Source organism: Pelodiscus sinensis, chromosome 13, assembly GCF_049634645.1.
Source record: "Pelodiscus sinensis isolate JC-2024 chromosome 13, ASM4963464v1, whole genome shotgun sequence".
NCBI lineage: Eukaryota > Metazoa > Chordata > Testudines > Trionychidae > Pelodiscus > Pelodiscus sinensis.
The window spans coordinates 221,316-242,398 of record NC_134723.1 but is presented as its reverse complement, the minus strand read 5'-3'; the positions used below and the strand labels follow the sequence as shown (position 1 = coordinate 242,398).

General features: G+C 46.3%; 1 protein-coding gene across 1 annotated transcript in view; it reads left to right on the top strand.

The window, feature by feature from the left end:
• VAMP7 (vesicle associated membrane protein 7) overlaps positions 1 to 18,641 on the top strand; it is a 58,659-nt gene extending 40,018 nt beyond the window's left edge. The window contains exons 5-8 of the mRNA XM_075941228.1: positions 7 to 97; positions 12,374 to 12,441; positions 15,196 to 15,288; positions 16,439 to 18,641. Of these exons, the coding sequence (XP_075797343.1) occupies positions 7 to 97; positions 12,374 to 12,441; positions 15,196 to 15,288; positions 16,439 to 16,507 (321 nt within the window). The 3' untranslated portion in view covers positions 16,508 to 18,641. The remainder of the gene's footprint in view (positions 1 to 6; positions 98 to 12,373; positions 12,442 to 15,195; positions 15,289 to 16,438) is intronic.
• Positions 18,642 to 21,083: the final 2,442 nt, after the last annotated feature.

Genomic DNA, 21,083 nt, shown 5'->3' with positions numbered 1-21,083 from the left:
TTACAGAAACACCACTCGGAGAACAAGGGCACTGATCAGATGGCGGAGACACAAGCCCAGGTTGATGAACTTAAAGGAATCATGGTTCGAAACATAGGTATTTCTCACTTCACATCCTGCTCTGCACATGGCATGCAGCTCCAGGTACCAGAGGTGCATCCGTTATGGAGGCATTCCCAACAGTATTGTTCAGTCAATACTCTATTGGAAGCCAAGGTTTACCTGCCATCATCTGCAGTGATAACCTGCTTGAGCAACATAATCTGCTGTAGTTGGCAAGTTGTGATATGTGGGATCCCAAGGGAGCTAGTTGAGGTGACTCAATTAGGGTGCACTGCAAGAAATGGGACAGTCTGTTCCCGAAACTGGTGGTTATTCCAATATTTATATTTACCAAGCAGCAAAGTTATATTTACCTTATCGGTCAATCGGAGTCTAAACCCTTAAAGTAGCCAGCCTCAGGTACCCACCTAGATACCCTTTGAAATAAAGTTCTACCAATCCCAAAGGATCAGATACATCACCTTCCAGGTCAGGGAATGTTTCAGACTTTATCCCAAACACACGCTTATGGCCAATTCTTATTAACTCAACTAAGACTCATTTAAAAAGAAGTGGGAGAATATTGGTTAAGAGCAGTATGCATACAGATGTGAGTTCAATCCTTAAGGTTCAGTTACATAATAGAGATGGTGATCTTGTAGTTGCAAAGAACTTTTAGAATTTAGTCCATGGTTCTAGTCCAAAATCCATGTCCAGGATGACTCCAGCCATTGTCTGGGACCTCAATCCTTGTGGCTTACGTTTCCCCTGTATGAAACCTCAAGCAGATCTGAGACTTTCAGAAAGTTTCCATTTTAAAGGGGCACTAGAATATCCTGGGATCTCATAGCTTGCAGCTTTCCCCATGAGCATCCAAACAGATATAAGACCAAGGTAAGATAAGACATTTCCAGGAGCCCCTTCGCGTGGGGGAACACAATAGTCTTTTGGTTTAACCAGGTGGCAATTCAACTGCTTAATGGATAAGCTATCTTCCATTAATTGCCTGATGTCTATCACAAACTTTAGAGAGATCTTGACAATGACATTATCTCAGTCAAGATTCATCTAAATGTTAATATTTTCTTTTGATTTCTGAATCAACAGTGATCAGCAGGAACTGTCTGTTTACATGGTTAGCATCTTTAAGTTACTTAGTAAACCTGTGGCACCCTAGAGAATAACAAAGTAATATCAGCGGAAGTGCCTGTCAATTGTAGGACCTCTATTAATGAGGCTAATTAAGTGGGCTGGATGTGTCCCATTTACAGCTTTTGATGTGAGAATGCAGATATTAAAGTCAGGAGAATTTGGCTTTGTAATGGGCCACCCAGTTAAAGTTAGACTAACACAGCTACCCCCTCTGAAACATAACTAGTGTTACCTATACTGTTAGAAATTAGAGGTTGGCATTTCAAAATTGTAGCCTAACTAGCACTGAATAGTCTTTATTACCATTTACTTTTGGGCCTCTACAGGTTGACTCTGGGGCATTTAACCTGGAATTGTTTAATGTTTTCTGGCCATGTGTTCTACTTAGCACAAGTCTTGTTGCAGCTGTAGAACAGTCGTTGCATCCATGCTCTGCATGGCCACTTTTAATCACACAAGTATGCCATGCTACATGAGGAGATTGACATAATAGGCATCACTGAAACTTGGTGGAATGAGGAAAATCTGTGGAACACAATCATACCGGGATATAAAATATATCGAAAGGATAGAGCAGGCCAGGTGGGTGGCAGAGTGGCACTGTATGTGAAAGATAATGTAGACTCAAATGAAATAAAAATATTAAGTGAATCAGCATGTTCAATAGAATCGCTATGAATAGTAATTCCATGCTCCAATAATAAGAAATTAGCAGTGGGGATATATTACTGACCACCTGACCAGGACAGCGATACTGATATTGAAATGCTGAGGGAGATTAGAGAGGCTACCAAAATAAAGAACTCTATAATAATGGGGAATTTTAATTATCCCCATATTGACTGGATACATGTCACCTCAAGAAGAGAAGCGGAGATAAAATTTCTCAATGGCTTAAATGACTGCTTCTTGGAGCAGCTGGTGCAGGAACCCACAAGGGGAGAGGCAATTCTCGATTTAGTCCTGAGTGGAGCGCAGGATCAGGTCCAGGATCTAACCGTTACAGGACCGCTTGGGAATAGTGACCATAATATAATAACATTCAACATTCCTGTGGTGGGAAGAACACCTCAGAAGTCCAGCACCCTGGCATTTAATTTCAAAAAGGAGAATTACACAAAAATGAGGAGGTTAGTTAAACAGAAATTAAAAGGCACAGTGACTAGAGCCAAATCCCTGCAAGCTGCATGGAAACTTTTTAAAGACACCATAATAGAGGCCCAACTTAAATGTATACCCCAAATTAAAAAAACATAGCAAGAGACCTAAAAAAGAGTCACCGTGGCTTAACCACCATGTAAAAGAAGCAGTGAGGGACAAAAAGGCATCTTTTAAGAAGTGGAAGTCCAATTCTAGTGAGATAAATAGAAAGGAACATAAACACTGTCAAATCAAGTGTAAAAATGTAATAAGAAAAGCAAAAAAAAGATTGAGGAACAGCTAGCCAAAAACTCAAAAAGGAACAACAAAACGTTTAAGTACATTAGAAGCAGGAAGCCTGCTAAAATACCTGTGGATCCCCTAGATGATCGAGCTATAAAAGGAGCAATCAAGGATGATAAAGCCATTGCCGAGAAACTAAATGATTTCTTTGCTTCAGTCTTCACGGCTGAGGACATTGGGGAGATTCCCAAATCTGCACTGTCCTTTGTGGGTGATGAATCTGAGGAACTGTCCCAGATTGAAGTGTCATTAGAGGAGGTTTTGGAACAAATAGAAAAACTTAATGTTAACAAATCTCCGGGACCAGATGGCATTCATCCAAGGGTTCTAAAAGAACTCAAATGGGAAATTGCTGATCTATTATCTGTGGTTTGTAACCTATCCCTTAAATCTAATGACTGGAAGGTAGCCAACGTGACACCAATATTTAAAAAGGGCCGTAGAGGCGATCCTGGCAATTACAGACCGGTTAGTCTAACCTCAGTACCGGGCAAATTAGTCGAAACAATAGTAAAGAATAAAATTGTGAAGCATGAAGAAGAACATAATTTGTTGGACAAAAGTCAACATGGTTTCTGTAAAGGGAAATCCTGTCTTACTAATCTATAAGAGTTCTTTGAAGGGGTTAACAAACATGCAGACAAGGGGGATCCAGTAGATATAGTATACTTGGATTTTCAGAAAGCCTTTGACAAGGTCCCTCACCAAAGGCTCTGGTGTAAATTACATGGCCATGGGATAAGAGGGAAGGTCCTTTCATGGATTGAGAACTGGTTAAAAGACAGGAAACAAAGGGTAGGAATAAATGGTAAATTTTCAGACTGGAGAGGGGTAACAAGTGGTGTCCCCCAAGGGTCAGTCCTGGGACCAGTCCTTTTCAACTTATTCATAAATGATCTGGAGATAGGGGTAAGCAGTGAGGTGGTAAAGTTTGCAAATGATACCAAACTGTTTAGGATCGTCAAGACAGAAGCAGACTGTGAGGGACTCCAAGAAGATCTCACCAAACTGAGTGATTGGGCAACAAATGGCAAATGAAATTTAATGTGGATAAGTGTAAAGTAATGCACGTCGGGGAAAAATAACCCCAACTATAGGTACGGTATGATGGGGGCTAATTTGGCTACGACAAATCAGGAAAGAGATCTTGGACTTATTGTGGACAGTTCTCTGAAAACTTCCACACAGTGTGCAGCGGCGGTCAAAAAGGCAAATAGGATGCTAGGAATTATTAAGAAAGAGATAGAAAATAAGATCCAGAATATCTTACTGCTCCTGTATAAAACTATGGTACGCCCTCATCTTGGATACTGTGTACAGATGTGGTCTCCTCACCTCAAAAAAGCTATTTTGGCCTTGGAAAGGGTTCAGAAAAGGGCAACTAAAATGATTAGGGGTTTGGAATGGGTCCCATATGAGGAGAGGTTAAAGCGACTGGGACTTTTCAGTTTAGAAAAGAGGAGACTGAGGGGGGATATGATGGAGGTATAGAAAATCATGAGTGGTGTGGAGAGGACGAATAAAGAAAAGTTATTTATTAGTTCCCTAAATAGAAGAACTAGAGGTCACCAAATGAAATTAATGGGTAGCAGGTTTAAAACTAATAAAAGAAAGTTCTTCACACAACATGTAGTCAACCTGTGGAGGGGTGTCAGGGAGTGTCAAGGAGGGGTAGCACCTCTGGTGGCTGTACATGTCGCGTCCTTTCAGGGCGGTTCGTCCACCTTTGGCCCACACCTGGCACCCAGCTCTCACCTGTGGCTCCTCGTAGCTGTTTGCATGCGACAGCGGCCACACCCCAGGCAATGGCTTCGACTGGCCGGCCAAACCAGGTGAGGGTAGCCGATGGGCCCAAAACCCTCGATGAGACAGGGAGTTGTCTATCCCAGCATGTGAAGACAGACTCCGGCGGATTGAGTGGATGAGACCAATGGAAGGTCCAACGGTCAAGAAGTCGGTCTCCGCAAGTGTTTTGGAATGTGTAGAGCAGGACAAGACACAGAAGACGCCCTGGTCATCTACTGCGCCCAGTCCCATCTCCAGCTGTCTTGACTTTTGTCTTGCTACTGGACCCAGATGGGAATTGGGAAGAGAGAGTGAGGTTGACGCTGCACAACTTTTCCTCACTTAAATCCAAATCACGCGCAAGTCTCGACACCACATTATTACCTCATCATTAGTGCAACCTTTGAAGTCCTGTGGCGATGGGAGAGTGACAAAGCAGCAGGTGTGGACACACTGGGAGCTGTAGTCACGGACCTGCACACAGGCGGCTCAGGTTTAATGGTCGTTTCTCGCTGATCGAAGCAGCAGTGAAATCCAGCGTCTACCTGGGCGACTGAGCAGTCCTCTTCAGGAACGCACTGCTCACCTCTGTAGAATTGGGGAAGGGGCTAGAAACATTGCCTGCTTCACTACATCCTGGCCAGTTTACTGCGGCTGGTGGGAGTCCCATTATGGCGGTCGAACAAATACAGATAAACAGATTAAACGTATGGTGACACCGCTCACCATTGGAACGTGGAACATGCGCATGCTTTTGGACAACCCTACGACAGACAGACCAGAGAGAACAGCCTTGGTTGCTAGAGAGCTTGCAAGATACAACATTGATATTGCAGCCCTCAGTGACACTCGTCTTGCTAATGAAGGTCAGCTAACTGAAACTGGAGGTGGAGATACTTTTTTTTTGAGCGGTCATGGCACCGATGGGCGTCGCGATTCTGGAGTCGGATTTGCCATCAGGAATCACCTTGTTCGGCAATTTGCCAGTCTTCCCAAGGGTGTGAATGATTGGCTTATGACACTACAACTTCCGCTACGGAATGGAAACCAAGCCACTCTGATCAGTGCCTATGCTCCCACAATGACTAACCCGAACGAGATGAAAGACAGATTCTATGAGGAGCTGGATTCCTTACTATCAGCTGTGAGTAGCACCGACAAGCTGATCCTGCTCGGTGACTTCAATGCAAGTGTAGGATGCGACTCAATAGCCTGGCATGGAGTTGCTGGCAGACATGGAGTGGGCAAATGTAACAGCAACAGCCTGCTCCTACTGAAGACTTGTGCAGCACACGACCTTCTTATCACCACCACAATGTTTCATCTGCCTACCCAGAACAAGACCTCTTGGATGCACCCCCGCTCTAAGCACTGGCATCTTATCGACTATGTCATTGTTAGGAGAAAAGACAGGCAAGATGTCAGAGTGACCAAAGCCATGTGTGGTGCTGATTGTTGGACAGATCATAAGCTCATTGTCTCCAAAATGAATCTCCAAATTAGAATGAAGAGGCAGCCTCAAGGTAGCAAGCCCATAAAAAGAGTTAATGTGGCCAAGCTAAAGAACCCAAGCATAGCCTCAGCATTGACTGAGGATCTAGAAAGCAGGCTTTCCAACCTGCACCTTGCAGGCAGTGCTGCGGACGACTGGGAACTTTTCCGGAATGCTATCCACTCATCTGCACTGAAGATTTTGGGACCCTCTTCGCGCAAGCAGCCCGATTGGTTCGATGAGAATAATGGGGAGATATTGTCTTTACTTGCTGAAAAGCACCGCCTTCGTCATGCACATCAGAACGATCCATCATCAGCTGCCAAGAAGAACGCCTTTGCAAATGCTCGCAGGACAGTCCAGAACAAACTGCGCAAAATGCAGGATGCTTGGTTAAGTGATCAGGCAGCTGAAATTCAGGGACATGCTGACAGGAATGACCTGAAACGGTTCTATGCAGCCCTCAACACTCTCTATGGACTTCAGTCTCTCGGGAGCTCCCCCCTTATTAGTGCAGGTGGTACCACTCTGATTACAGAGAAGGCTCAGATCCTGCAGAGATGGGCTGAACATTTTGAAGATGTCCTCAACTGAACATCATTTATCAACGATGAGGCGATTGAGAGGATTCCCCAGGTTGACATCAACGGCACCATGGATGATCCACCGGTAGTAGCCGAAGTTTCACAAGCTGTTAGCCAGCTATCTAGCAGCAAAGCTCCAGGGGCAGACACTATACCTGCAGAGGTCTATAAAGCCGGCGGTCACATACTCATAGAGAAGCTCACCGAGTTGTTCCAGTCTTTTTGGGAGCAAGGATCCATTCCTCAGGAACTCAAGGATGCATCCATTGTACATCTCTATAAGAGGAAGGGCAATCGACAGGTATGTGACAATCATCGGGGAATTTCACTGCTTTCCATCGCAGGTAAAATTCTTGCAAGAGTGATGTTAAATCGTCTGGTCACTCATCTGGAGCGTGGCCTCCTGCCGGAGTCACAATGTGGCTTTCGTAAGGGCCGTGGGACTATTGACATGATCTTTGCCACGCGCTAACTTCAGGAGAAGTGTCAGGAGCAGAATTGTGATCTTTATATAACCTTTGTTGACCTCACGAAAGCCTTCGACACTGTCAGCCGACAAGGTTTGTGGAGGATCATGTCAAAGTTTGGCTGCCCCCCCAAATTCATTCAGATGGTACGTCAGTTTCATGATGGCATGATGGCCAGAGTGCTAGATGGTGGAGAATCTTTTAAGGCATTCCCAGTCACCAATGGCGTCAAACAGGGATGTGTACTCGCACCTACACTGTTCAGCATCATGTTTACTGCTATGCTGAATGATGCCTTCCAGGACAGTGCTGCCGGAATCAGCCTTAAGTACAGAGTGGATGGGAATCTTTTCAACCTGAGGAGACTTCAGGCTATCACCAAAGTGAAAGACTGTTCTGAAAGACTTCTTGTTTGCCGACGATTGCGCCTGGTATGCTGGCTCTGAAGCAGAGATGCAAATGAGTGTGGACAAGTTCTGCACAGCTTGTGACAACTTTGGAGTCACCATTAACAGCAGAAAGACCGAAGTCATGTATCAGCCTGTCCCTTATACACCGTACACAGAACCCACAATCACAGTCACAGGGTGGATGCTACAGGCAGTGGACCAGTTCACTTACCTCGGCAGTACTCTTTCCCATGCAGCTAACATTGACATAGAAGTCACATGCAGAATAGCGAAGGCAAGTTCTGCTTTTGGTAGACTGCGCCCCACTATATGGGAACATCGAGGAATCAGCCAAGCACCAAAACTGAAGGTCTACAGAGCCGTGGTACGTAGTCCCCTTCTGTATGCCTGTGAAACATGGACTGTGTATCGGAGGCACGCAAGACAGCTTAATCACTTCCACATGACTTGTCTTCGCAGAATATTACACATCAGATGGCAAGACAAAATACCAGACAGAGGTTCTCTCTCGAGCAAGTTTACCATCAGTCTACACTCTGGTGATGAGTGCACAGACTAGATGGGCAGGTCATGTCATTCGTATGCCGGACGAACGTATACCTAAGCAGCTCCTTTTTGGGAAACTCTCTACTGGTAAACGCTCACGTGGTGGACAGAGGAAACGTTACAAAGACACACTCAAGGCCTTCCTGAAGTCATTCGGAATTGATACAACCACCTGGGAATCGCTGGCACACAACCACCCTGCCTGGCACAGTCTCATCCACAAGGGATGCCAAGCTCTCGAAACAAGGCGCATCTCTGAAGCACAACACAAGCGCATGCTGCGCAAGTCCAAAGCTACCAGCGCAACGATAGCAATGCCTACACATGTCTGCCCGACATGTTCCAGGACATTTGGTGCCCGAATTGGCCTGATAAGTCATCTTCGGACACACCATATCCAATCTCAAAGCACTTAGTGGTGTTGAGGTCTTCATCGACCACGATGGACAAACAGTCAACCTGTGGAACTCCTTGCCAGAGGAGGCTGTGAAGGCTAGGACTATAACAGAGTTTAAAGAGAAGCTAGATAATTTCATGGAGGTTAGGTCCATAAAAGGCTATTAGCCAGGGGATAAAATGGTGTCCTTGGCCTCTGTCAGAGGCTGGAGAGGGATGGCAGGAGACAAATTGCTTAATCATTGTCTTCGGTCCACCCTCTCTGGGGCACCTGGTGCTGGCTACTGTTGGCAGACAGGATACTGGACTAGATGGACCTTTAGTTTGACCCGGTACAGCCGTTCTTATGTACAGGCAGTCCCCGACTTACGCGGATCCGACTTATGTCGGATCCGCACTTACGAACGGAGCTTTCTCGCCCCGGAAGTCGGGGCGAGAGAGCCCCGTTCGTAAGCTGCTCCGGTGCCCCTGGTCTGCTGGAGACCGTCGCCAGCAGACCAGGGGCACCGGGCGGGTTCCCGCGCTTCTGAGGCTTTGCCAGAGCAAAGCCTCGGAAGCGCGGGAACCGCTGCTGCTGCCACTTGGGTGCCGGTGCCTGTGGTCTGCTGGGGACCGTCCCCAGCAGACCACAGGCACCGGGACCCAAGCGGCAGCAGCGGGCGGGTTCCTGCGCTTCTGAGGCTTTGCCAGAGCAAAGCCTCAGAAGCGCGGGAATCCCCGCTGCTGCCGCATGAGACCCGGTGCCTGTGGTCTGCTGGGGACGGTCCCCAGCAGACCACAGGCACCCTGACTGAAGCCGCAGCCGCGGGGGGTCCCGCGCCTCAGAGGCTTTGCCAGAGCAAAGCCTCAGAGGTGCGGCACCCCGCTGCCGCTGCGGCTCTGCTCCCCGTGTCCCTGGTCTGCTGGGGGGGGGGGGGGCGCAGCTAGTGTGCTCCCCCCCCCCAGCAGACCAGGCTTTTGTTTTGGACTCTGGGGCAGAGCAGCTGGGGCGCTGCCGATTGGTCCTGCAGCGCCTGTGGGCACTACTGGACCAACCCGGCAGCACCCCAGCTGCTCTGTCCCAGGTCCTGATTCAGCTGCTGCTGGTCAGTTTCAGCAGCGGCTGAATCAGGATGTCTGGGGCAGAGCAGATGGGGTGCTGCTGGGTTGGTCCAGTAGCACCCCAGCTGCTCTGCCCCAGGCGTCCCCAAGTCAGCTTCTGCTGAAACTGACCAGCGCTGACTACAGGAAGCCCCAGGCAGAGTTGCTCTGCCCCGGGCTTCCTGGAATCAGCTGCTGATCAGTTTCAGCAGCAGCTGACTTGGGGACGCCTGGGGTTCTTAAGTTGATTCTGTATGTAAGTCAGAACTGGCGGTCAGTTTCAGCAGTGTCTGAATCTGGACGCCAGTTCCGACTTACATACAGATTCAACTTAAGAACAAACCTACAGTCCCTATCTTGTACGTAACCCGGGGACTGCCTGTACATACAGAAGTGCCCTGAGTTTGCACTAAGATTTCATTGAGTGGCAGATTAGGACTAAGGAGTGCTGTAGCAAGATTAATGGTGAGCATTCTCCAAATTCCAAACAGTCTGCATTGAAAACCATGTAGTGCTGAATGCAAGATCAGGACTTAGCAAAGAATTTGCCATGCTTTGGGGGTGGATTTGAAGGGTCTTTAAAACAGGAAATATTTGGATAAAGCAATGGTTTATCCAGAGTAAGGGTTTGTCTATGCAGTGGGGTAATGTGCTGTACAGAATTGTGATTATTAAAACACGTTCACTGGTCTGTGTAAACTTTGCTGGTGTGCTTTGATGTGCTGCTGTTTGAAATGTATTGCATTAAAGCAAGCTAGGGGAACCTTTAATATGCACCAGCAGGGTTTCCACAGACATGCAGCACGTGAGTGTGCTTTAGGCATTATGTAGAGCATGTTACCCCGCCATGCAGATGGGCCTTAAAATCCACTAAGCTGCTTGTTGTAGCCCTGTAGACTAAATAGCCATTCACCAGTTTCTGATGTAGGGCTCTTACTTTAACAGATTTACTCCAGGACCCAAACTATGTAGTAGGTTGATAGACTTATACAAGAGAGTTGAAGCTTTGGGTGTTGTTGTAATGCTTCCTTCAAAGCCTTGAGTTGCTTGTTAAATGACCCCTCTACTCCTGAGGGAATTTTGTGACAAAATAAAAATTATGGGCACAATATTTTAAAATTCTGCAAAATTTGTCAAATATGGTTCCAGCATGGCAGCAGGGAGCACAGATCACTGAGCACACTGATATGAGAAATCACACTGAAGGCCTATCTTCCCTGATATGGGGACTCTGCAGTGAGGCTGACCTGACCAGTGCAAAGGCTGGGCCTGCCCTCTACACCTGCTCCTTTGCACTGGGTTTGGGCTGTCTCAGCCCAACACAATCCAGGTGTGGAGGGGCTTAGTGTGGGGGGGATCAGGTATGAGATGAGATGTTTGTGTGGGGCATTCTGGATACAGGTAGCTCAGTGGGAGATCAGGATGCATTTGGGGTGTCCAGATTCAGGGGCAATGGGACCCTGCCTGGGGGTCCAGGTGAAGGGGGCTCGGACCCATGTGAGTGAAGTCCAGGTGCTGGGGGAACGTGGTGTAATGGAGCTGGGTTCCAGGTGCAGCTGGCTGGGGATCAGTGGGACGGGGTCTGAGTGTCAGGGGGATCCAGGTGTAGGGGGATAGGACTTCTCAGAGAAGGTTTGATGAGTCTGCTTAGCAGGGGAGCCCCAGCTGGTGTGGAATCAAGCCCAGCAGGCAGTCTCCTGATTCCCCTGTCCTCTCTTTTTCTTCCTCCCCCTCCTCCCATTCCCATATTCTTCTCGCCCTGCCCTATTCCACCCTTCTTTACCCAACCCTGCGGCAGGCACTCATTGCTGCAAGCCTTACTGTTTTGTGTTGGCACTAGGACCCAGGAGGCACCAATCAGCTGCACAGTCAGCAGAACTATGGGGCAGACTCCTTCAGCTGGGCACTTGCTGAAATGTGGGAGCAGTGTCATCTAGTGCCACCCTCCCTCCCAAGCTTCACTTCTCTTTCGGAGGGAGGCGTTCCTGCCCAGCAAATGTCTGTCTGTGTGCCTGTCTCTCAGGGTACGTCTACACTAGCCCCCTAGATCGATCTAGGGAGGCTAGTGAGAGCAACCGGAATTGCAAATCAAGCCCGGGATTTAAATATCCTGCACTTGATTTGCATGTTCCTGGCCGGTCACCATTTTAGAAATTGACTAGCCCGAAGTAACTGCCCGTGTCTACACGTGGCAGTGAAACGGGATTCCAGAATAAAGCCCTAACTCGAATTAGGTGGTAGGGCTTTATTCCGGAATCCCGTTTCACTGCCGTGTGTAGACGCAGGCGGTTACTTCAGGCTAGTCAATTTCTAAAATGGCGACCAACTGGGAACATGCAAATCAAGCATGGGATATTTAAATCCCGGGCTTGATTTGCAATTCTGGTCGCCCTCATTAACCTCCCTAGATCGATCTAGGGGGCTAGTGAAGACGTACCCTCAGAGAGCTGTCATGGGTGAAGGAAGTTGAGACGACTATGTAACTTTCTGGAGCTGTGAAAATTTTTAATTGCTACAAATAGAAAAAAGTTTTAAAATAAATGGATCTGTTGAAATTATAAATAACCATTGAACTCTGCCAACCCTAGTCAGGCTCATACGCAGGAATTTCTGTGTGGGGCATGCTTTTTTTTTTAATAAATGTGGACTGCAAAGGTGTAAATGCACCTCTGTGGTCCCCCAAGTAAGCAGGGAAATCAGACCCAGTCTTCCCCCGGCCCGCCAGAGCATGGGGGAGTGCGGCACGGGCAGCACACTGCTCCTGCCTTCTTCCTGGATAGCCAGAGCATGCTTACTTGGGGGACTGACCATGAGGGGGATGCTTTCACACCCTTTGCATTCCCCACCTTCCCCCTCCCCGGTATGGGCCTGCTAGTCACATCAAAGATGCCTCCTGACTTTGACATAGCAAGTGATTTGAAAAAGAAAGGTGTTTTTGCACCTGGATTCTGACTGGATTTGTTCTTCCTTTCTCAGACCTGGTGGCCCAAAGAGGAGAGAAGCTGGAGCTGCTGATAGACAAAACGGAAAATCTAGTGGATTCAGTGAGTAAGGCATATGGGGAAGTGGGGAGTCGGTCTTGGCTGTATATCGTGACAAACTTGCTCCTACCATATTAATTATGGTTAGAAGCTGATTTTAACCAGTCTGCAATGAATACAGGTAGCAACGAAGGCCAGGCACTGAAGCTGTACATAAACTGGGGGCTTCTAGACTCTAAGCTCTCGTGTTTGTACTGTGTCAGGCCTGTGATGTGTATATCTGATCTTTCAGTCCCCCTCTAGGCCTTTCCTATGCACTTTGGTTTCCAACAGCAAGGCTGTATTCTACTTGTGGCATGGCTCATTACACCTTTGTTCCTTAGTATACCATTTCTTCTGCAATGTGCATCCTTTGCATGACCGTGCAGGAGATGTGTGGGTGGATACTGGATAACAAGCTACATGTAGACTTGTCACAACTGTTCCCACTGAAGCAATGTCTGCTTCCTTCTTCCTTGGTGCTAGTTCAGTTAGATACTCCTGGGACTGTCCCCTGTTCAGGTACTTTCCTGCATACGTTGCACTCTTCTCCTTTCTTCCCGCCTCTGCGCATAAGCCCCAGGTGCTCACATGAGCCATGACCTACCTTCCTTCCTCCTTTCCCACCGTCTGGGCTGCCTTCGAATTTTGGTTCCACAACACACATGTTCTTCATTATAGAAACCTTCATTATGAAAATAATTCTTACATTAATTGATTTCAGGCTAATTATGTGGTCTATAATATCACTTTGTCTTCTGAAAATAAACTATTTCTGTTAATAACCACATAGTTCTGAATGGGTCCCTTAGAAAAAGTTCTTCACCTCTTAAAAATGTCAAGAAATGCACTTCTGCATTTAAGTAGAGAAGGGGAAATATTTTAGATTGCTAATGCAAGGAGGTGCAGAAAATTCACCTTGCTCCTGACAGAGGGTGATGAGTTCTTACAGCAGGCTCTTACATGATCCTGTGTATTGACTGTCCAGCATTGGCCAATTCTTTTTCCATTCGGAAAGCTCTTTGCCCTGAGATATTTAGGGTTTTTATGCATAAGAAATCTGATCGTAAGACAGTACGCTGGCAGACTGGGAAGAAATCCTATGTTTGGAGGATGGTGGGGTTCTGGATTACAGAAAAGCAGGAATAAAGTGAAGATTTACCATAAGGTTGGAGAGAAGCCTCAGGTTGTTAAAGGTCTCAGTCCACTAGGCCCAAAAGGGAATTGGTATCAAAAGTTGCAGAAGCGATTTCAAATGGAGCTACAGGTTGAGCCTCTTTAATCTGGCACTCTTCAGAACTGACCAGTTCCAAACCAGAGAATTTGCTGAATTCCTTATTGTCTAGCAGCATTACCAATGCTCCCATTGCTCACTGGGCTCTTCGAAGACATTTAGGGGTAAATTGGAGCTAAATAACAGCACAGAATGATGAAAGCCAGGAATGGTGGCTGTAAAACTTTATGGGACTGCAGGAAAATTGGCCACACCAATGAGATGTGGACATCTGGCTAACTACAATTGTCAGACCACAGATGTTGCTGGACCAGAGTGTGCCAGACTAGAGAGGTTCAACGTGTAGCATATTTACAGTGGTAAGTGTGCGCAGTGCCCTTGGTTACTGATAGTAGGCCTGCAAATGGAACCGGGTAGATTAGCCAGATTGTATGTGTAATGCTGGACAGTGAATAGGCAGCACATAGAAAAGCTGAAGGGCTAAGCAGAGGGGTTCACTTTCAGGCCCATGTTATCTTTGATGCTGCCACTTTATTGCTTCTGTGGAAGAAAACTAGTGCAAACACTTGAAATCCTGAGAGGATCAGTGCTTAAGCATTGCTGTCCAGGGGCTCCCTTTCCTAGAGGAAGTGAAGGTGAAAAACAAATAAGTGGCTTACATCTCCAGAACCTGGGGCAGTGCAATGGATCCATGTTGTTGTAAATGCGGATGGAGCGGTGGGGGTTGGGCCCAGGGAATACATTTTACACAGACTCTGACTTTAAGGGTAGAAGGGACCATCACGATCCTGTAGTTTGATCTGCACATGGTAACTCCCTCCCTCCCTGTAATAGACCCTGAGCCTGTGGGTCAGTTTCTGATGTCCTCAAATCATGACTTAAAGCCTTTAGCTTACAGAGACTTTGCCATTAGTACTACCTTAAATCTGCAAGTGTCCCATACTGCAGAGGAAGGTGAAAAACCCAGGGCAAAATTCCCTCCTGATGCCCTGAGCATGTGGGCAAGACCCACCAGTCAGATACTACAGAGAATTCTTTGCCCGGTAACTTGGGGCCCTCCCCACATCTAATGGTCGCATCACTGGCCATTGGAGATATGTGCTGCTAGCAGTCACAGATCAGCCATGTGCCACTGTAGGCTGTCTCCTACACCATCCCCAGGCCTGCCAACAGAAGGGGAGGGGGCTACTGTCTTGGGGCCTGGCGATTTCTAAAGGTCTCTGAGCAGAGCCTCAGATAGAAGGGGCAGCACTGAAGGCTTGATTTGGGGAGGGTAGCCCCCAGCCCTGCCCCTTCTGCCTAAAGCCCCACCTCTTCCAGGAGCATGGAGCCACCCTCCCACTTTTCCCAGGGGCCTGGCAATTGTTAGCCCCCTGACCATGTCCTCTGTAAACCTAGCAAGTTCAGTCTTGCGGCCATGCCTTTGCCTCCAGGACTCCCTTTGCCAGGCTGTTTGGATTAGGTATTGGTTCAGGAGGGATTTTGATGAAATTCAGTTGGAGGACCAAGGCTCGTGGAGTAAGTGGGGTTGTTTTCTCTCCTAGTCTGTCACATTCAAAACTACCAGCAGGAACCTGGCCAGAGCCATGTGTATGAAGAATCTCAAGCTCACCATCATCATCACAGTAGTATCAATTGTAAGTTACTGGGCTTCATCCTCTCTTCTAATGAGGTAACAACTCCTGCTCCTTTCTGAAGTGAAGCCTGAATGTTAGAAAGTGTCATCCATGTCTCCTCCCAGTAGCCTCACAGTAACCAGTGTCCTCAGCAGGCGCCATTTACGACCATCACTAGAAGGTTCTCTTAGGCAAGCTAGGAGCCAGCATTTCACTACCCTTTTTACATTGGAACAGGTGGCAGTATCCTGCCTGGAGCGAGTCAGGAATTCATCAATCATTCCCCAACAAAAAATGCTCTTTCCCCAAAACTAATATCTTCTGTGGAAAATTCATTTTGCCAAAAAAGAGAAAAGAAAAATCCATCCAAATGATGGTTCTCTGTCTGCCTGGAAATCTCTCATCAGTGATATTTTCTGCCTGCCTTTTCCAGGGCCCAGGAGTGAGGGAGGCCAGCTCCTGTGGAAGAAAGTGTTTGCTTGAGGCAGGAAGCAGACGTACCGTTTTGGTTCTCTTAGAATGGAATTCTCTCAATCCCTTCCCATGAACAATGTTTCATTTTTTACTTCTGTATTTGGAATGAAACCTTCTTCTCAAATGGAAAATCATGTTCAGGGATAGATTTCTCTTTTCCAGCTGCTCTGGCCCTGCCCATAGTGGTGTGTGGAAGTGGTGTCCATCATCTTAGTGTCTCGGATGGGAGGGGGAGAGCAGTCCAGAGGTGCCCTGTGGTGGCTTTCTCCAGTTGGAGATAACTATAAGGGAGAGCAGGGACATTGCTGCCTTGCTGGAGTATTGGGTTCTTTCAGGAGTACTGTGACTTACGTTAAATGGCTTCATGCCTGAGTAATTGCCTCTCCCCGACTGTAGGTCTTTGTCCTCAAATGTTCTTGCTTTAACACCTTTCACCCGAGGACCTCAAAGTATAAGTGCAGGTCACTGTGGTGCAAAGCTCTCCTTGATGGAGCCTTGTATCACACCATGGGATGGGAGGCGTTATCCCATTGTTGCAGTTGGGGAAACCGAGGCTGAATGCCAAAGGTGGAGATGGTAGCAGAGACAGGAATAGTAACCTAGTCTGGGTTGTAAACCCTGTTCCAAGTACCTGACTGTTACATGCTGAGTGATGGCAAAGATTCCCTATCTTTGTGACAGTGCTTTCTTCTTCCAGGTAGTCATCTATGTTATTGTGTCGGCTGCCTGTGGTGGACTTACATGGCCCAGCTGTGTGAACAAGTAAAGAGTGCTTTGCCAATCTGCCAAGGATGAGAGCGTGTGCAAAGAAGCAACCCACAGAATAACTTGCTTTTCACTACTGACACTTCATTCCTCCCTTCTTCTGAGACTTCAGACTTCTTTGCCTGATCACCCCCAGCAGCCCCAGGTTACTGCTTCAGTGCCATTTCAGCCTCAGAGTGCTGTGTTTTAAAACTATTGGAAGGGTTTTGTTTCATCTTAACTGCAGAGTCCTTGGAGGGGCAGGCAGCAAGGCTTGCTCCAGAGGGTACATGCATGCTTGTCTGTGTACACTTTAATGGGCATGTGCAAAGCAGAGCGCTGCTTCCTAGTGCTTCCATCTCTGCATAATGGGTGGGGCTGGAGAGCTCAACTTGGGCCAATGAAGGTAGGCAGAGTGGGGAAAGTCCATTTTGCTGCTACTATATTGGGATCTGATTAAGTTTCATCCCTATGTTTGGTGCACAAACTGATGTACTCCATAGAGACCACCAATGCAGCCTGGGTTGAGTTAGCAAATGACCTGTTATAGTAGATGTTAAGATCCCTTAAAGGCATGGGCCCATCTTGGAGATGCATCTCTCTTCAATATGGAACCCTTTTTTTTCCCTCTGAGAAATCTCTTTGCACATCTGTACAGGTGAGTGGGGATTGAGTAGGCATGCTGAAATGATTGCTTTTACTCTGTCTTCTGCCCTACTTTGTGACTAAGTTAATAAGTTGGCTGCTGTTTGTCTTGTGTTAAATATTGTTTCTGTCCTGTATGTTTAGTCTCCCCCCACTCAGAATAAAGATACAGTAAATGCTTATTATTCAAGATGAAGGCGATGGAATTGGGGCCAAGCTACTTTTTTAGCTTGCAAAAAGGATGTATTCTGAGATGCCACGTGCTTGCATTTCCATCCTGGTCAGATATTTCCATATGTTAAGGAAACAAACCACTGAAAACAGGTCAGTTATGGTTCCATCCCAGTCGTAAGTTCACCTTGTGCTGGTCTGAAGGGGGAACTGATACAAAACACTGTTAACAACTAAAGGCAGGAATCCCTGACACACATACTGCTATGAGAACCTCACAGGGCCAAAAATAGCTCCCATGAGACTTGTCCAGTGACTGCTAGGTCAAAGGGTTTATAATGAAAGCTCTTATCCTAAGAGTAGCCCTGTATAACTCTTCAGTAGCGGAAATGGGGGTGGCACTCCAGTTATACGGTACAGATTTGCAAAGTAGTGGCCTGAGGTCTGACAAAGACAGTTGTAAAGGGCTTGCTGAATTTATTTGTAAACTGTTCAGTATTGCAGAGGGGAGACAATTTGCTATGGAAGGGAGGGAGACAAAGCAAATCCTCTGATAAAATGAGAAATGTGGAGAGCTCAAGACAAATCTGTAACTCCTTGGCCCTAGAGCTTCGCACTGCTCGGTCACTGAGCACTGAGTAATGTACTCCTCCTGTGAAGGTAGGGGACCTAACCCTAAGGCATATATTTAAAGCCCTGTACTTACTGCAGTGCCATTAATCAACTGTGGTGTCCAGAACAGCTTTTGCACTCTAACCTTGAATTTATCCTTGAGTCACGTGATACTGGCTGCCTGTGAAATGGCACTAACAACTAAATGGCCACCCATCATATCCTTTGTATTGCTGCATATTACACTGATCTCTTTGCAGGTTCCCTTCTGTAATAGTGCTCTAAATTCCTATCAGTGTGTGAGTTTATCCTCAGTAGTCCAAAATCTCACCCTTGGTAGTTGGCAATTGGAAAGTACTCAAGTGTCTTCCTGCCATGCAAGTAGACATGTTTGTGACCCTGTTCTCTGTGTGTAGTCAAACTAGCAACGCAAGTGAACTTATCACTCAGAGAGGTAGTTTTGAACTTATTAGAAACATTCAATTAGTGAAATACTGATGGCTCATCTGGGAAGAACAGGGATAAGTCGTCTTCATGCACTCAGTACTGCCTACAATCAACATGCAACTGTGCATATTTTAGGGACTGCTAATGTTACTGTTGATTTCCTATTTGTCTTATGTACAAACACTTTTTTAAAGGAATATTTCTCTCGTTTTTAAAGAATGCAGTGAGACATTACTGTAAAAAACATTAACCTGTTTAAATAAATTTATGGCAAATGAGCAGACTTTGCTAAGTTTTGTGAAAGACAGCTTGGCAAAAGGGCTACTCCAAACTAACAATGGAAGAGTACAACTAATCCTAAACACCATAGTGTTCTGAACAGTGATTTTAACTCACACAGTGCCTTGGTGTATCCTAACATGGTGTGCTTCTGAAGTAGACCAAATTAAAAAAAAAAAAAGTATTTTAAAAAAATAAGCACTAGTGCTTCCTGTCCTGATTAGAGGGGGGAGAACTAGCACCTTGTATACAAAGCATAGTAGCCAAATCCTCCCCAATGAATGAGTTTGAGGCATAGATTTAAATCAAGTTGAAAAACAGATGACAGCAAATGGGGACCATCTTTGTTTGCACAGCACCTAATCCTGGCTGTCTGGCTGCCCAGAAGTTCATTGCAGAAGTGGCTATTCTCAGTATGAAAGTCACCTACTGGCAGCCTATTGGCCACTAGCTCAGTCAGCAAACGTCCCCTAATGACAGCCCATTGGCTGCTAGCTCAGTCAAGAATTATCCTAGTAGTGATAACTCATTGGCCACCAGCTCAGGAAACCCCTACTGAGAGCCCATTGGTGGCCAGTGAAGTCTAAACATCCCCTAGTGACAACCCATTGGCTACAAGCTCAGTCAGCAAACATCCCCAATTGACTGCCTATTGGCCACCAACTCAGTCAGGAAATGGCCTCTACTGACTGCCCATTGGCCACTAGCTCAGCCAATAAACACACCCAGGCATGGTAGCTTTTTGCCAGGTGGGATGCCAGTCTTACCTGTTGCTGCAGTCTCCATTCCTCAGACCAGTTCAGGCATCAGAAACACTCAGTCTTTGTTGATGTCCAGTGTGAGGCTGTGACCTCACAAGGTCCTGATGTGTGCATCCAAAGGCTGCTGTTAAATTCCCCAGGTGAGAGCTTGCTGCAGGTGCTTGTCTGACAATCACCAGCAGTAGGCACTAATCAGTTCCACTGCCCACCTATCAAGGCTCTGCAGCATACCTGCATGTCTCTAAGAGCTGCTCCTACTCTGCTCATCTTTGCCAGCTGTTCTAGTGTGAGGGAGAAAAGGCAATGGGGGTGTGTGTGGACAATTTCTAGCCCCAAGAACAGCTATGTTACCCCTTTGCTCTTTCTAGATGCCAGACACTCCTCCAAATTGGGCAACATGCTTTCAGAGTTCACTCACTAAGAGGTGTTGCCTAGGCACGCTCTCAACTGGCTACACTAAAAATGTGGGTGCCACTCCCAAAATGTATTCAAGTTTTACCCCAATGTTGCCCAACCAAACTGCTGGCTTTTAATATGCAAAAAAGGGACTATTGCATGGAGTCAACTCCCGTCACACTCTGTAGGAAGTCTGCTCATCAGGGTATGTATTTTCATACATTATTGCAAAGATACATTTCTGTTAAACAATGTTAAGGGGAATTTATATTTGGTAAAAACCTTATTTACTGAAAGAAATGCTGTAGTGCCCCAATGGTTATTGGGGCTGCAAAACACTTTTACTCCTGCATGAAGCAAGAAGTTAGAATTAGACCATTACATATTTTGTTTTAATACAGGTTTAATTTCACTTATGTGTAGGTTTGTTCAGGACTGACTGTTGTTAGTTGAGGGTTGGGTTTAGTTTTTATTTTTTAAATTGAAATGGAGATTTTATTGATGTTTGCTGGATTAGTGTGTGTCTCATGCATTATTTCTGCACATTTTTCTACAGATTTGGCCAGTTTTCAAATTGCTCTAAGGTTTTAGATGGTTTTAATAGCAGGGGTTTTTTATTTTATGGTATTTTATTATCCTGCTGTTGCACAAGAAGGTTGTCTACACTCACGGCTTCTTTTGTCGGAAGTATGCAAATGAGGCTAAGCGTGGAATATTGTCAAGCCTCATTTGCATACCTAATGAGCCGCGATTTTTGCAGAAGAGGCTCTTGCGCCAGAAGGAGCTGTCTACACTGTCCCTTCTTATGCAAGAAAACCCCTCTTGTGCAATGCTGTTACGTCAATTATTTTTGGGAATAACGGCATTGTGCAAGAGGGATTTTCTTGCGCAAGAAGGGGCAGTGTAGACAGCTCCTGGCACAAGAGCCTCTTCTGCAAAAATGGCGGCTCATTAGGTATGCAAATGAGGCTTGGCGATATTCCACACTTAACCTCATTTGCATACTTCTTACACAAGAAGCCGCGAGTGTAGACATAGCCGAAATGTATTAATTTATGGCATTTGTTAAGTTTTATTTTTAAAAACTATTCTTTGTTTGGATTTCAAATTAAGCATTGTTTGCTCTTTCAAAGTAAGTGCACTTTGTTTGCACTTTCAGATGTAAGCTGTGGTGTACGTTTTAATTTTTGGTTGGATCTTTAAAAGGATTGTTGACTTTGTTTTGATGGATTTGGAGTAAAGTCTATTTACTGTTTAATTTTAAACCCTGACCAGGTGGGGGAGAGG